Genomic DNA, 15331 nt, shown 5'->3' with positions numbered 1-15331 from the left:
ACCTTCTTTGGCGTATCAGCAACACTCTCTCAGATCCTTACAATTCTTCGATGCTACGAACTTACGACAACCTCCTTGGCATATAGTCATGAGCCCATCAATTCTCCTCCATGATCTTATGATAAAAGACCTATTGTAAGATTGGAACTCCTTTAGCTGCCTTTTGTCGAATGAATCTTTGATTGAAACTTTGATCCCTTCATTCGACGGGTGACTGCCCCAAAGATTGGCTCTTTACCTGTTGATCTTTTGCTCTTCATCTTTTTCTCTGATCCTACGATGATACGACAACACGATAACTACCTCTGCCCATAGTGTCAGAGGCCAATCCACTTTCTTTTGAGATCTTATGATCCACTACCGTGTCATAGCATCGAAAATCCTTTTTTGAGTCTTTATGCTCCTATGATCCTACAATTGCTCGACGTTATGATGCCCCGATGTCAAGATAATAGCCTTGGCATATGGTCGCGACCCCTCTTCATTTGCCTTGCGATCTCACAATGTATAGAACTTTGTAGCATCAGAGAACCTTTCACTTTTCTCTGTCATCTCACAAACAACAGGATATTGTAAGATCGAAGCTCTTTCTAATTGATTTATCGGTAGAAAATGTCGAATGAACAATCTGACCTTTATTCGATGCATTGGCCCCTCGAAAGATGAAACCCACAATGCTACGATGGACTGGAACTGAAACTCAGGTCCACCTTGGAGACATAGCAAAATGTCACTTCCCTGCTTTCATTAAAGCTCAAACATCTTCAGAATGCCGGAATACGACCGCTTTCAATCATGATCAAATCAACGGCTCCAGAAAGAACTGAAAACCATTAATGTAACCAATACAACCGGCCAATAGAAATGCACACCTGGTTAAATTCTGACATACTTCTTAGCCTTTATAGCCCACATTATGAAACTGGATCCATTACACCATGTGCCAACCTATTGTTATGTCACTATGGATAAAGGTCGAGCAATTTTTTATAATGACATAACGACAACCTTTGATCCTCGGGAATTCTAACAGTGAAGTTCAAAACTATGAAATGTTCCCTTTGCCCTCACGACCGGATGATCTCTCAATGCTATGATGAACACTTGCCTCGTATGGTCGCAACCCCTTGGAATTAGCCTTGAGATCTTATGATCCACTACCTTGTCGTAACTTCGCCACTTTATGATATTCTTCCTTTGGTCCTACGACCCTATGACTATACGAAGGCACAACTATACGAACTTAAGATCAACACACACATCGTAGCATCTTACATCTAGGTCTTAGCATTTATGATCTTACGACCATAGCAATCTAACTGCGTCATGCCTTGAACGCTTCCAGATTTCACCTTTGAGATACTATGATACACTACCAGTCATAACATTGAAACTCACCTTCAGCTTGACAATCTCCTTCTCTTATGAACACTCAATGTTGCAGCAACATAGCTCATTGTAACATCTCAGGCCATTGGTATACTCCTCACGATCTCACGGCACTTGATCATCGTAGAATCGGGATTCAACTTACTTGCGCCTACGACCACTTCACCTCACAATGCTACAAACTCACGATTCTTCGATAGCCCTTTTATCGTAGCATCTCAAGCCTGCTCTATTCATCAGACGATCTTATGACCATATTCATATCGCGAGATCGTGACTTCAATCTTTTCGGTTGGGCGACATCAGATGAACATCAGGTATCTCCATCAACCAAAACTCCCTCAAAATCTAACCCTAGTCCCACCATGCAAACTTACGATCTCTCATTTTGTCACCATGATTAACAATCCCGCAACTTCCCTTAGTGAAAAAGTAATGACCCTCGATCATTGAAGGATTCAATGGCCTAGAACCTGCAATTACTTATTCTCCAGTTCAGCACTTCGACCAATCAAAGATTGTCCTTGAAATAGCTCACCCCAACACCGGACTACCACATCACCCACTTTATCCACATGGCAGCTCTTCGCACCTTTGCTCCCTTAACTCAAGGTTTTTGCTTAACCCTTGCGAACATGCAAACCAAAGTATTTCGCCTCATCACAGCACTAACCCATGGTCATCCTAAACTCATCACGATCATGCGAACCATGACATTTTGCTCCATTGCAACTTAAACATTTAAACTCTACATAAACCCATGCAATGGCCTTGACTTAGGTTCTGTCTTTAACCCTTGCGAGTGAGTGATTGAGAAAGAAAGCAACCTTGTAGCTGAAACCATTGTTAACTCTTGATCCTTTACAACTGTGCAAACAACTGAGGAATCACAACCTCACAACTTAAAATAGGATGCTACATAAAATGATGCGAAGCCGTGCCAACCGCTTGAAATGAATGTCTCGCACCCTCGTGTCTTACATGAGTGTTAAGTGCTAACAACTTGTGACTGGGCGATGAAGGGTAATCACACAGTTGCAACTTAGAATGCTCATAAAATATAACATGGAAAGCATAAGCTATGGTTAGACTTAGGGATATAAGAAAAGGTCAAAGTTTTTTACGTATCCCTTAGACTTCTCATGGCAATAAATGAATGGACAATGAGGAAGAGCATGGCTACTGCCCTGGTTTCATGGAATTGGTCAATTCTTGGAAAATAAGGAGTGGGGGGGGGTGGGGGAGGGGAATTATCAACACTTCCTACAACCAAGAACATGTGGGAATCATCTACTAGGCCACACATACAACACTCCTAATCACACTATGACATTTTTCTTCTATATGCAAAGTTAGCACAAGCCCTAGTTTTTTTGCCACGAGTCTAGGTAGTGGGTTTAATTTAACAGCGTTTAACCATCAAAATAAGGTTTTTTGTTTTTCTTAAGCATGCATTTAATCATCACATTTAACCTTGTAATATCTTCTTTCTCAATGATCTTAAAATTGGACGTTGTATGACCATCATTTTTAGGTTTTTTTAGTTTGTTTGACTACTGCTTGACTATCAAATTTTGTTGACATCAAGAGGGTTTGAATATTTTTAGGCCTCACTATTTTCATTTTCAGATTTGAAGTCCAGCTTTGGAGGGCCATAATAGTGTAAACACTCATCTTTTAGTGCATTTTTAAATTTATTTTGGCTAATAGAATCTCTTGAATTTTTCAATAATGGTGTTAGTTTTTGGTTTTGGCTTATTTTTTAGTTATTGTACCTATGGAATCCTTGATTTTGCTACTTCATAGGCTTTTTTCAGGCTCATACAGACACAATTTCAGGTGTTATTTATTTTAAAGTGCACAATTTTTTGTCTACTTTTCAAATTTGCAATCAACTTGTTGCCTTATTTGGGCCAAAAAAATCACTTTCAAATCTAGGTCATTTTGTATCCATGTATGATAATTATAATGCTAGTGTTTCAGTTTGATCCTTAGCAACATTATTATGAGTCTAATTTGGTTTATTGAGGTGGTTGTTATTACCAAAATCTGAAATCCACTTAGCCCCATTTTGGCAAGTGACATCTCTACACACTATATATAGTTCTAAAATCATTATTTTGGGTGGGGGGGGTAGGGATTTTTTGATTGAGTTAATTTAAGGGAGGGGAGGTGGAAGTGTCTTTGTGGCGGGGTGGGGAGTGGGGAGGTCTTGTATTCTTGCGTCTCTTCTTGCGCTCTTTCACTTTCGCATTATGGGTTCTCCTAAATTTCTAGTTTTTACTCCACACAACTATGCCAAATGGAAAGATAACATATGGAGTAAATTAATGAAAAAAGGTTTAAATCTTTAAGTGGATGGTTAAATTAAAGAACCCACTAACCCTATTGTGGATGACAGTGCAAAAATTGATTGGATGGTCAAAATTGATATGCCTTTGGGAATTGTGAGGAATTGTGTTCACAAAGATCTCTTGTTTCACATTAAAAGATTTGACGATGCAAATGAAGCTTGGGATAAACTTGAAGATTTCTAAAGTGGACAAGCACAAGGAATACTCACTTGAAATGGATCTCTTCAACTTTTACCTTAAGAACTTTGACATGGTCCAAGATTATATCAACAAAGAAAACAAGCTTAGAGCACAACTTATGGATTCTGGTGTTATCAAGAAGGGCAGATAGTTAATTCATAACATGTTGGACAAGGCTCTTTTAGAATATTCAGCTTTTGTTTCAAGTTATCAAACTTAGAATCTGACTATGGGAAGGACCTTCACTACATCTTCGTTTGAGTCATTTGCAGAAATGTTGATATTAGAATAGTCAAAAATGATGAGTATGGGAACTTTCAAGTTTTTAATGTCTAAGGAATTGGTGGCTAACTATGAGAATCAAAGGAATTGAGGTGGAAAAGGTTCCAACAAGAAGAAAAAGCATTGGAAGGCCGAATCACAATCAGAGACAACACAATCCTCCTCCTCACAACAAGGCAATTATTCATCTTTTTCCAACAAGAAGAGAAACAATTCTAAAAAAGATTAACCATTTGTGCATATTACAAGAAACCAAGTCATGATAAGCATATTTGCCACAAGGAAAGGATTGATGAGTTGGAAAATTTACTTAGAAGAACAAAATCAATATACCAAATGCTCCAAGGATTGATCTCCTTCTAGTTCAAAAAGAAAAGATTAAGCATTTGTGGTGAGTACGAGTTCTTTGAAGGAATGAATTTTTGACTCAAGTGCCACTCATCATAAGGGTTCTTCAAAGGAGTAGTTTTCTTTTTTGCAACCATCTAAGGTATCTCATGTCTTCATAGGAGATGTTACTAAAGTAGAAGTTGAAGGGGAAGGTAAAGTTGAGATGGAAAATGGATCATTCAAGGATGTTTGTTGTGTTTTTTGGGCATGTTGTGTTCCTTTTTTTGCACCAAGTTTTTGGATCACATTCTATGATTCATCATCAGGATGATAGAGCTAAAGGAGAAACAAAAATGATTTCCTAACATAAGCAGTATCTCTTTTTCCCTAAGTTCCTATCATAAGCAGTATTTCATTTCAATTTATCAAATCACTCACGATGGAGGTGGAAATGAAGTTGAGTTCCTTCCTAATTTAGTTGTGGTAAAAAAATCTTAAGGATGATGCTTTGGTTATGGTGAGAAAAGATAATCTTAGAACAAGTCTTTATACATTCTCCCACTTTATGCCTAAGTCTCCTTCTCAAACCTTGTTGGCACATTCAAACTCACAAAGTTATGGTGGCATAAGCAATTTGGACATCTCAACTATTGCTATCTTGAGCAACTTAGCAACAAGAACATGGTCAAATGTCTACTTACAATCAAGTTTTCAGAGGGTGCATCTTCATGTTGTTCATTGGGAAAGCATCCCAAAGAGAAGTTTGAAAAGGGAACATTTTAAGAGTATTGATTTCTCTAGAATTGGTTCATACTCATAATGATGTAGCAGGCCCCTTTCTAGTGGCATCATTTAGCAATGCTTGCTATGGATTCACCTTCATTGATGACAATTCACGCTTTACATGGGTCTACTTTCTTGGTCACCAAATAGAAGTGTTCAACAAGTTTTACGTCTTCAAGGCTCTATTAAGAAGCAATCACAGAAAGCCATCAAGATTCTACAAATAGATAATGGAAGGGAATATGTGAACTCAAGAATTATGGACTTTTGTACACTTGAGGGGATTGATCTTTAGCATTCAGTTACATACACTCCATAGCAAAATGGTGTTGTGGAGAGGAATAAGAGAATGCTTAAGGAAATGGCTAGTTGCATGATTTATGGTAAGTTTCTTGATCTATCTTGTTGAGTTGAAGCCATAAGTTGTGTCAATCAAATCCAAAATCAAGTTCCTCATGAAGCCTTGGTCAAAATCACTCCTTTTTGAGGCTTGGTGTAGTAGAAAACTAGTTGTGAAATACTTTAGAATTTTTGGTTGTCTAGCTTGGGCACACATACCTCCATATAACGCAAGGCATTGCAACCTCAATGTAGGTCGTGCATATTTGTTGGATATCCTAGAAGTGTTAAGGTATTTAGACTTATGGATATAGAGACATGTGGTATTTTCATAGTGAGGAGTGTTTACTTTGAGGAAAGTTCTCCTAGCTTGGTCTCTACTACTCTTTCTTTCTCCATCGTGGAAAGTGATAGTGATTCAAATGATGATACTCCCTTAACCGTGACTCATAGGATTACACCTTCCTAGGGTCCAGTTGTAGTTGGGGATACTTCTTCATCTTCTTCCACTAGATCCTATTGGGCTCAAAAAACTTTTAATTTAGCAGGTTCACTTGTGGGAGATGCTTTAGACACTCAAAGGACAAGGTCACAACATTAATCTTTACCACATGTTTACATTGCTATTGTTTCTAATTTACAGTCATTTCAAGAAGCACCACAAGTTCTTGAGTGAGACCAACCCATGGAGGAAGTGTATAATCATTTGATGAGGAATCACACATGGGACTTAGTTCCTCTTCCTATTGGCAAAAGGATGGTTTGATAAAAGTGGATCTATCGGACCAAGTTTGCAGTGGATGGAAGTGTGGATAAGCCTAGACATGTTGCAAAAGGGGTCTCACAGGTTCTAGGTGTTGACTATACTGAGACCTTTGCACCCATATCTAAGATGAACTCCATATATTTGACATTTTCTATTGTTGTAGGTCATGGTTGGGTTGCACATTGGATGGATGTGAAGAGTGCATTTCTACATGGAGATCTTCATGAGGAGATTTATATGGAGGATCTACAAAGCTCCATATTCGATACTTCTTTGGTTTGCGAATTGAGGAAGTCTATCTATGGCCTCAAGTAGGCTCCTAGGGATTGGTATGCCAAGATGGATTCCTTTCTTTTCTTAGCAAGGTTCACTGGGTGTCATCGATATCCAATTGCCTACATTTTGTGACAAGATGACTCACACTTAATACTTGTCCTTTATGTTGATGACTTGATCATAACAAGGAGTACTTAATCCATCAACGACAATGTCAATTCTTCTTTGTAGGAAAAATTTGACATGAGAGACTTGGGCTTATTCTACTATTTTCTTGGTATTGAGATCGCACAATCCTTAGCAGGAATCACACTTTCTTAGCTCAAGTATGCTCTTGACTTTCTTGATTTTGCAAGAGAGATTTTAAGATTGCACCTACTCTTTCTATTAGGTGTCAAACTCGTGGCCAAGTGTTGCATACCACTTGTTGATACCACATTGTATAGACATCTTGGAGGCAACCTCATATAGTTGACAGGAACATGCTCTGACATATCTTTTGCAGTTGACATCGTTTCTTGCTTCATGCAAGAGCCACATAAGCTTCATTGGAAGGCAACCAAACAAATACTTCACTACATAAAGGGTACACATAATTACGGGATTCACTATGTAAAAAGTAGTGCACGCAACTTGGTTGGATATACAAACTAGGATTGGATTGATGATCTTGATGATCATATGTCTACTTCAAGTTAGAACTTTGATCTTGGCTCAAGCCCCATTTGTTGGCAGTGTAAGAAGCAACCTGCTAGTGCTCTCTTTTCAATTGAGGCTGAGTATCAATGGGCTATTAAAGACTATTTACCTACAATATTATCTTGTGTGCTATGATGGGCATAACACAGGGTTTCCACATCTCTAATATGCTCCAATTTTGTGGTTTTCCCTTCCCCAGTATACTCTGGTAAACTTTTCAATTCTGCAAGGGGAATATCATCATGTTGGGCAAGATTCAAGGGGCTGCCTTGGTTAAAAGGCACGAAGGCAATTTGCCTTGCCATCGTTGTTGGTGGTACAAGTACCTGCTGAATTGAAATTGTTGCAGCAGCTAAATTTGCACTCACTGAATGTGTAGTACCTTGTGTTGCTGAAAACGATGCAGAAAATAAAAATAGGTACCCTTTTTTGCCAGTTGGTGAGCCTATTTCTTTTTCTGTAAGAGAACAAGGGTCTATCTCATATGCCAGGTGGTGTAGATTGAACTCTCTCCAAAGGAGTCCTCTGAAGTGTTCTCCCTCTTCGTTTTGGTGGAGACAACTACAAATACTTAAATGATTTTGAGCTTCTAGTCTCAATTTATCTCATATAGCATTGTTCTTCATAAACATGAGACTGAATCACCAGACATGCAACAAAACAACCTCTAAAACAGGTCTATTCTATGCTGACAGCACAAATATCAATAAAAACTGTTAAAGTTATCAGTTCTAAAGAACTAGTCCCACTGGGTGTGCCAAAATTGTTATCTCTAAAAGTTACAATTTGACTTAGTTCTAAAACTTGGTCACTCTGAGAAACATGGAAACACTCCTGGGTAGAGGGTTTCCCAAAATTTGAGTGAATCTCTGGATTCTAGGACAGTTCCTATATGATACTTCACCTTAAGTTTTAGTAAAAGTTTACCTTTTCAATATTTGAAGTTTATACAAGAAATCCTTCTTACCCTTTTCCAGCGAAGTATTTTACATTCCTGCATCAATAGGTAAAGTGTCATATAGAAACTGACCTAGAATCCAAAGATTAACTCCATTTTGGGAAGCCCACTACCCAGGAGTGTTTCCATGTTTCTCAACTTTTAGAGATATCAGTTACATTGCTTATTGTTTTCTCTCTCGAGTTAATTTAGACTATAAGCTTAGTTGAATCAAATAGGTTTTGAATGGATAAAAGAATTATGAATATTGATTCACACAGCCCCAGTATAACTATGTTCTCATCAGTCGATTGCCTAATTGGATTCATATAAATATTAAAGACATTTTTTGTCACAACACAATTATGAAATCAAAAGGACATGCATACTTTCATGGTGCTTTGACAATGGCTTCATTATACCAGGATTTATAATGCATGTGAGTAGGTGAAGTGAAAGATGTTAAGGCTGACAATCTTTCACATAAGAAAAACAAATGAGTTTTGTAGATATTACAGGAATTATCCAGGCACCTATCCCAAGATCAACAACAATCTTTTTTGGATTCTCTAAATTAAATTTGTGCATATGAAAATTTATTGTAGGTCTTAGCTGATCTGTCATGATTATATTTGAGAATGTTTTGTAAGAAAAGCTAAACTGCACAAAGGGCTGACATTATAGCTTCTATTTGAAAAAAAAAATTCCAATAGAAAGTTTTACTTGATTCAGGAATATAATAAAAACATTCAATTTCTATGCCTGTATGTCCACACTTAAGTATATATGTAGCACTAAACCAAGAGAAATGTAGTTTCAGAAATGATTTAAGATTATTGCTTTAAATACAAGATAACAAATCCTCTGAGAATATTCTTTAGGAGCAACATATTATTTTGAGGCACTTATTAAACAAACTTATTGAGATGTTATACAGAATGGCTATCTAAAACAATCAAACTATTTCCTAGTCCAAATGTTATTATAATTTTATGTATCAAAAGCTTTAAGAAGTCAACCAGCTTTGGACACTCACCATAAGCATGCCCAATCTGAGTGGTATTCTTGAATCCAGCAGTAATCACTAAACAAAGTATCATCAGGACCCCATTGATTTCAGGAATGTAAATTTGTCCTGGGAACTGTTTTGATGTATGGACCACCTTAACCACAGGGAAACAGCCAAGAGCCACTGATTGCTTGATAATTGCAAATGTTGCAGATATTGTTGCCCGACTTCCAATAACAGCTGTGACAGTTGCAATTGCAAAAATCGGCCAATATACAGCATCTGCAGGAGAATTGTCATCAACTTAGCAATAAAAAGTGAATCATGCATGTTTACTGACAAGTTAATTGGTCTTTAGTATGCATGGTGTTAAAAGCTATTTTCAAATTCTCATGCCTGGAATGGACCTATAGAAGGCTTCAGAGACATCATATGGGTGTTTTGTCGGGTATGCTGCTTGCCCAGTGTATGCCAACAGCAGGCATGGAAAGACCACCACAGTAAATGCGATCTGCAAGAGGAGATAACTGGAAGGAATAAACGGTATGCCAAATCTATACCTGATCTTGAAAATGTTCTTGCATAAAGAGAGATAAGAAAAGAAACAACATAAAGCGATATCATTAGGATTAAGATTTATTTCTACGTATAAATTTGAATCTGACTAATATTTATTATTTATGTAGAAGCCTACCTAGGTAAATTATGAAAAAAACAGACTAAAGTTGTTTCTTCCAGTACAATCACAAAAAATCATCGTCTTGAGATTATTCCCTATCAAATTCTTCAAATCGCCCATGATTCTGAGCGCAGGGAAACAAGATAAAGATAGGTGCCCAATGATTCTTTCAAGTGAAACAGAAAAGAGCATGAACCGATCTAGTTGAAAATAGATTGCCCAGAAGAAAAGGAGTTATACAATAAAAGGGGTTTTTTTTGGAACGTGAATGTGTGTCAATGTCATCATCTTGCTTCTCAAGAGACACTAATCAAATAAGTGGGGTAGCAAGCAATCCCTTTCCCATACAACAAATCAGAATCAGAAGATAAAGAAATTAACTTAAGAGTAAAGAAAGAGCACAGGAGGTGAGTGGGGAAGAGAGAAATATAACAGTATCCACTTGAACCTGAAAAGGATAAAGAGAGATTACAGAAAAATACATGATAATATTTATTCATGAGGATGCTTCCAAAAGTCTACAGATTTTTAATGCATAACATGAACTAAGATGAATACTAAAAGAAAATCAGTAAACAGTTGTTTCCATACCTGCACAGACAATGAAGAAAAATGGCCCAGGTCTGCAAACATAGCTTCAGTTCCTGTATTTTGATAGCAAGACTCAGACATGTAAAGGTGGAAGAGTATAAGATAAAATTAAAGATTCAAGAATCATAACTGAAGGAAGATTGAACCCTAAAAACTAGTATATGTAATTCAATATGAATGCACTCACCTGTTATGCTAAGCATAATCCCTCCAAGTGAAACCCACTTATGTTTCTTTCCCCTCTTGAAAAACTCTAGAATGTAATATGGAGAAAAGGCCTTAAGAACTTTTGGATTATGTTTGCATATATTGTAAATTCCAATGGTACCAATGGAAAGAAACCAAATCAAAATCACAGGAGCAAAGAGCCATCCAACTCTGTCAATACCACACTTCTGCATGCTGAAAAAACCCACTAGGACTACCAGGGCAACTACAACTACTATATCTGCAAACAGTTCCAAATTCATAAGAGATGGCATGACCTTTCTCCATTTATGGCTATTGAGTGTGTAATTATAAAATCTTTATACTTGCAAAAGTACCATTAGTTATTGAAAAACAAAGTACAAATGAACAGGTCCATAGCTGTGTTCAATCACCAAAACAATTGCAATTGGAAGTTAGAAAAAACAACTTGTAGTGCATATAGAGTTGGAGGCTTACCATTGCTTACCCTGGGATGGTCAACTTTGATGCCACCTACACATGATAGAACTGCCAGAAAGGAAGAAAAAAATGTGGCTTCAACATTACAAATTAAATATTTTCAATATGCTTCAAATCAATGCAGTGAATATATTTCTTAAGATAGTTATCAAGCTTGTAGGGTGTGATGAAAGTCTAGAGATGTACTATTTATTTATATGAGTGAAAGGACCTTGTTTCGAGTAACAAATACAAGGGAATTAGTATATGCTCATACATGTAAGTGTTTAGCTCCATATTTGTTTCTCAAACAGGGAAGCCAATTCAGCAACAGAGCATTCCTGATTATCAGATTTAAAGTTGCTTGTACATTGAGAAAATTCGAGCATTTGCGATGCAACTGAATCAAAATATTTGACAAATAATGTTCATGGATCATTTTAAATATTGTCACTTGATAAGAAAACTAGATTAAACTCTGAAGATATTGTATCAATTCCAGTCAAATCATTACCAATCCCCAAGAATAATGCTTAATAAGTATGGGTGTTTGATATATTGTAGATCAAGGGAAATAGAGGGTTGAAAAAAGAAGGCTTGGCCAGAAAGAAATGTCACTATATAATAGTCATCACTTCTGGGTGCTTCATTGGTGTTACAGGGGCCTCTAAAATTATGCCTATAGAGTGTAAATTAAAGGATGGGCTAATCAAGAGGGAACTCTACATTGGGTAGAGTTACTATTGCTCAACTTCATGAGTTTGTTTCCTTAAAGCACAAGTGCTTCATATGGCTGAAAAGACCATCAAGCTATTCTTAGAAGTTAAATATTTATGTTTAAGTAGTGTTTGATGGTAACCTCTCGGTATGTACTTCTCATTGTATACCAAAATTAGGGTACGCTTCTATAAACCATTATTCCCAAGGAATCCCATTGATTAGGAGGCTTCAAAAGCGACTTATAGCTCTCTATTAATGACATGCAAGAGATGAAAAGATATGGGTGGTGGTCCTCAAATGAACCTAAAATAAGAGATCCTTGCAAGGTGCACCATAAAAGGAGAGATTCAAAGGTAACGTGCAATATGAGTCCAAGTATCCAAGATCTCAAGTGAATGCATTGCAAAATAAACTAGATGAAATGCAAGACTAATCTAAGATGATATGCAAGATTAATCTAGAATGAGAGATGCAAGTACAAGAAAGAAAACTAGGGTAAACAAGATAACAAATCTACTCCATGATAAGCTAAGTTATATGTAGTAAGTGCAAATGCAAGGAAGTAAAAACTAAGCTATATGAGAATACAAGAGTGCAAAGTGCTCAAGTGCTCAAGAATCAAAATGACAACAATACATTAGCATGAACTAGATGTATCAAAGAGTGAGGAGAGAGCCTCCTTTTAAAGAGATTTAGATAGTCAAGGTTAAGAGACACAAAGCAATGGTGGAGATTGAGTCTTAGTTAATCCATGTGCTCATGTCTCAAGAGGCAAAAGGAGTGGATGAGATTAAGAGGGGAAATAGTGAGTGGTGGAGTTAAAGAGGAAAAAGCCTTTTTGAAAAGTCAAGATTCCACTCACCTTGAAAATTGCACTTTTAAGTTGTAGACAATTTCTTTTCCATTTTATTTTTAAATTAGAAAATATTTTTCATGCACACATAGAGTAAAGGGGATTCTATTTAATTTTAAATGGGGGCATGTTCTTTTAATCAAATAAACTTGGGATAAGGTGGTCAAACTACAGGGAAAATTGATTAAATGATGATTTGATCAAGGATTATAGGTTGATTAATTATGCAGCATTGATTAAGTGCATAATGTGGTCTAGCATATAAATTAAAATACTCACAAAGGGGGCTTATAGTTTACTAGACCAAAAATCAGGCTATGTTCACTAGATTTTTCAGGACGAGGACGACAGGAAGGCAGGACGGGTTTCTAGGACAATGAAATATTTTGCCGATTTTTGGGATGAGGGGAACGGAAAACGGGTACAACTATATACATATAGGAAAATATAAAATACATAGGGAAATTTGCATATATACATTACATTCATACGAAGACATGGATAAACTATGCCATTTAAACATCATAGAACCTTCCCATACAATGTTTTAGTAATCAAACTCAATTCTCAATATGCTATAATGCATTCATAATTTGGAATTATTGTCAACGTGTATGTAATATTTAAATAATAACATAAACATTTGAAATATACCCAAGAACATAATTTAGAATTCATTTTCAATAGCAACAAGAACAACAACCCACCTTCCAAATTGAAACACACTACTATCATTTAATTCTGAAACTACACATTTAATTCACTATAAGTGGACTAATATTTATACAAAAAGGTCCTCTATACAGTCTTAATCATGATATAGGCTTGTCACAGTAAGACGATATCTTAATGCAACTTCCAATAGTCACCATATCTTCCGCAAAGAACCTAGATCAACCCAAGACCAACTAAGCACTAGTGTACTGCTAGAAAATGACATAAGGATGCATGTTGTAGGTCTATAATGTACTTTTTAGACTTTTCCAACACCTTTCAAACAATCTGTTATATAATTCTAAGTGTGTAGCACGATTGTAACAGCAATATTAATTCCATCATTCTTATTGTGATGTTGCCAAATACTAAATAGAGGTCCCTAAATAGCAAGAATCAACTACCAAAAAATAATTAAGATGTTAGGGTGAACTTGGAAGGAGGGGCCCACTTTAAAATTAATAAAGAAAATGTCTTATAAATGAAAAATATTTTATAAGCATTGATTTTCTCTATTAAATTGTGGACACCCATCAACCTCGGGGACTTCCAAGGTGTCCCCAACCATCCTCAAAACATATAGATGACCCCAAAAGAATTTCTTGAAGTTCCCAAGTTTTTGGAACATTTCTTGGGAATTTTTAGAAAAGGGGGATAGGGTGGGGACGTCCCCTAGTCGACCCAAGTCCCCAAAATGTTTCTCATATGGGGATGAGGGTTTTTAAGCTGGGGACACATCCTTGCGTAACACAAAAATTGGGTGATTAAATTCATCACCTAACTTGGCCTCTATCATTAGAAGGGAATCATTAGGAGTGTTGCTCACATATGTAAAAGCCAAAAAAATGTCAGACAAGTGGAAAAGGACAATACAAAAAGAGGAGGATGTAGCTAATTAAGAAGAAGATAGTGAGTGTCAAGAACTTGACTAGGTCGACCTACAATAGAGACAAGTGGCTCAATGAAGTAGATGCTCCTACAAACCCGCTGGACATTTCTTCTATGAGACCCACTCATACACTACCTATACTTGTAGCATATTCACCAATGGTACTCCAATAAATGGAGTGTCAACCATTCCAAAAAAATATTACGCCCCCACTAAACCAATAGACTACAAGCCAAGAAAGCCATATTGTCACCTGAGAAATTCTTTTTTGATGTGATTTCCTTGGTAAGATCTTCCAAACCCTATAGGTACTCAGGAAGAATTTATGCGTAGTTTGAGTTTAATAGCTCAAGCCTTGCTCAATGTAGCCTACATGTTTTGTAGCGTACATTTCTCACATCCTTTGATGATCTTAGAGGAGGAAGTTCATCTTAAGAAGTTTGTAGAAGAAGAATGCCACTTAAAGTTTCTAACATGTGTTGTGAACCATGGTATGCTAGAAAGGAATATACAAAAGATTAAAAACCAGTAGTTTCTAATCAAAAGTCCTCCTAATGTTCCGGATTCAATCACCCAAACCATTGAGCTTCATTTTAGGTAACAATGTCTCATGTTGGAAACCACCTTGCATGAGCAATATGGAGCATTTGAAGAAGCAACAAAAGTTGTTATTATTTATGAGATAAACCAACAAAATACTCAATTTCAAGAAAAATTGGCTTAGGCAAAATCAATTTCCTGGGATCTAAGTTGCTAAGGATGTTGTATCTGAGTGATAAGTGGCTCAATTAAAAACCAGGGTGCCTCAGATTGTGGTGGAGAGGAAGCATATTTAGGGAAGAAGTCCAAATAAAACAAATCATTGCAAGATATCACCTGAAGCAACATGTAGA

The 15331-nt window shown here is 36.7% G+C and overlaps 1 protein-coding gene across 2 annotated transcripts in view; it reads right to left on the bottom strand.

Annotated features, from left to right (window-relative positions):
• LOC149559132 (putative potassium transporter 12) overlaps nucleotides 1-15331 on the bottom strand; it is a 207765-nt gene that overhangs the window by 31797 nt on the left and 160637 nt on the right. For both annotated transcript variants that reach the window (XM_089833063.1, XM_089833064.1), the window contains 5 exons: nucleotides 11281-11331; nucleotides 10802-11062; nucleotides 10615-10667; nucleotides 9741-9855; nucleotides 9372-9626 (listed from right to left, as the gene is read on the bottom strand). In XM_089833063.1, the coding sequence (XP_089689189.1) occupies nucleotides 9372-9626; nucleotides 9741-9855; nucleotides 10615-10667; nucleotides 10802-11062; nucleotides 11281-11331 (735 nt within the window). The remainder of the gene's footprint in view (nucleotides 1-9371; nucleotides 9627-9740; nucleotides 9856-10614; nucleotides 10668-10801; nucleotides 11063-11280; nucleotides 11332-15331) is intronic.

The sequence above is a fragment of the Cupressus sempervirens genome, chromosome 5 (assembly GCF_028749045.1).
Source record: "Cupressus sempervirens isolate cs-2001-9-10 chromosome 5, ASM2874904v1, whole genome shotgun sequence".
Lineage (NCBI taxonomy): Eukaryota > Viridiplantae > Streptophyta > Pinopsida > Cupressales > Cupressaceae > Cupressus > Cupressus sempervirens.
This window is presented reverse-complemented; position numbering and strand designations above follow the sequence as displayed.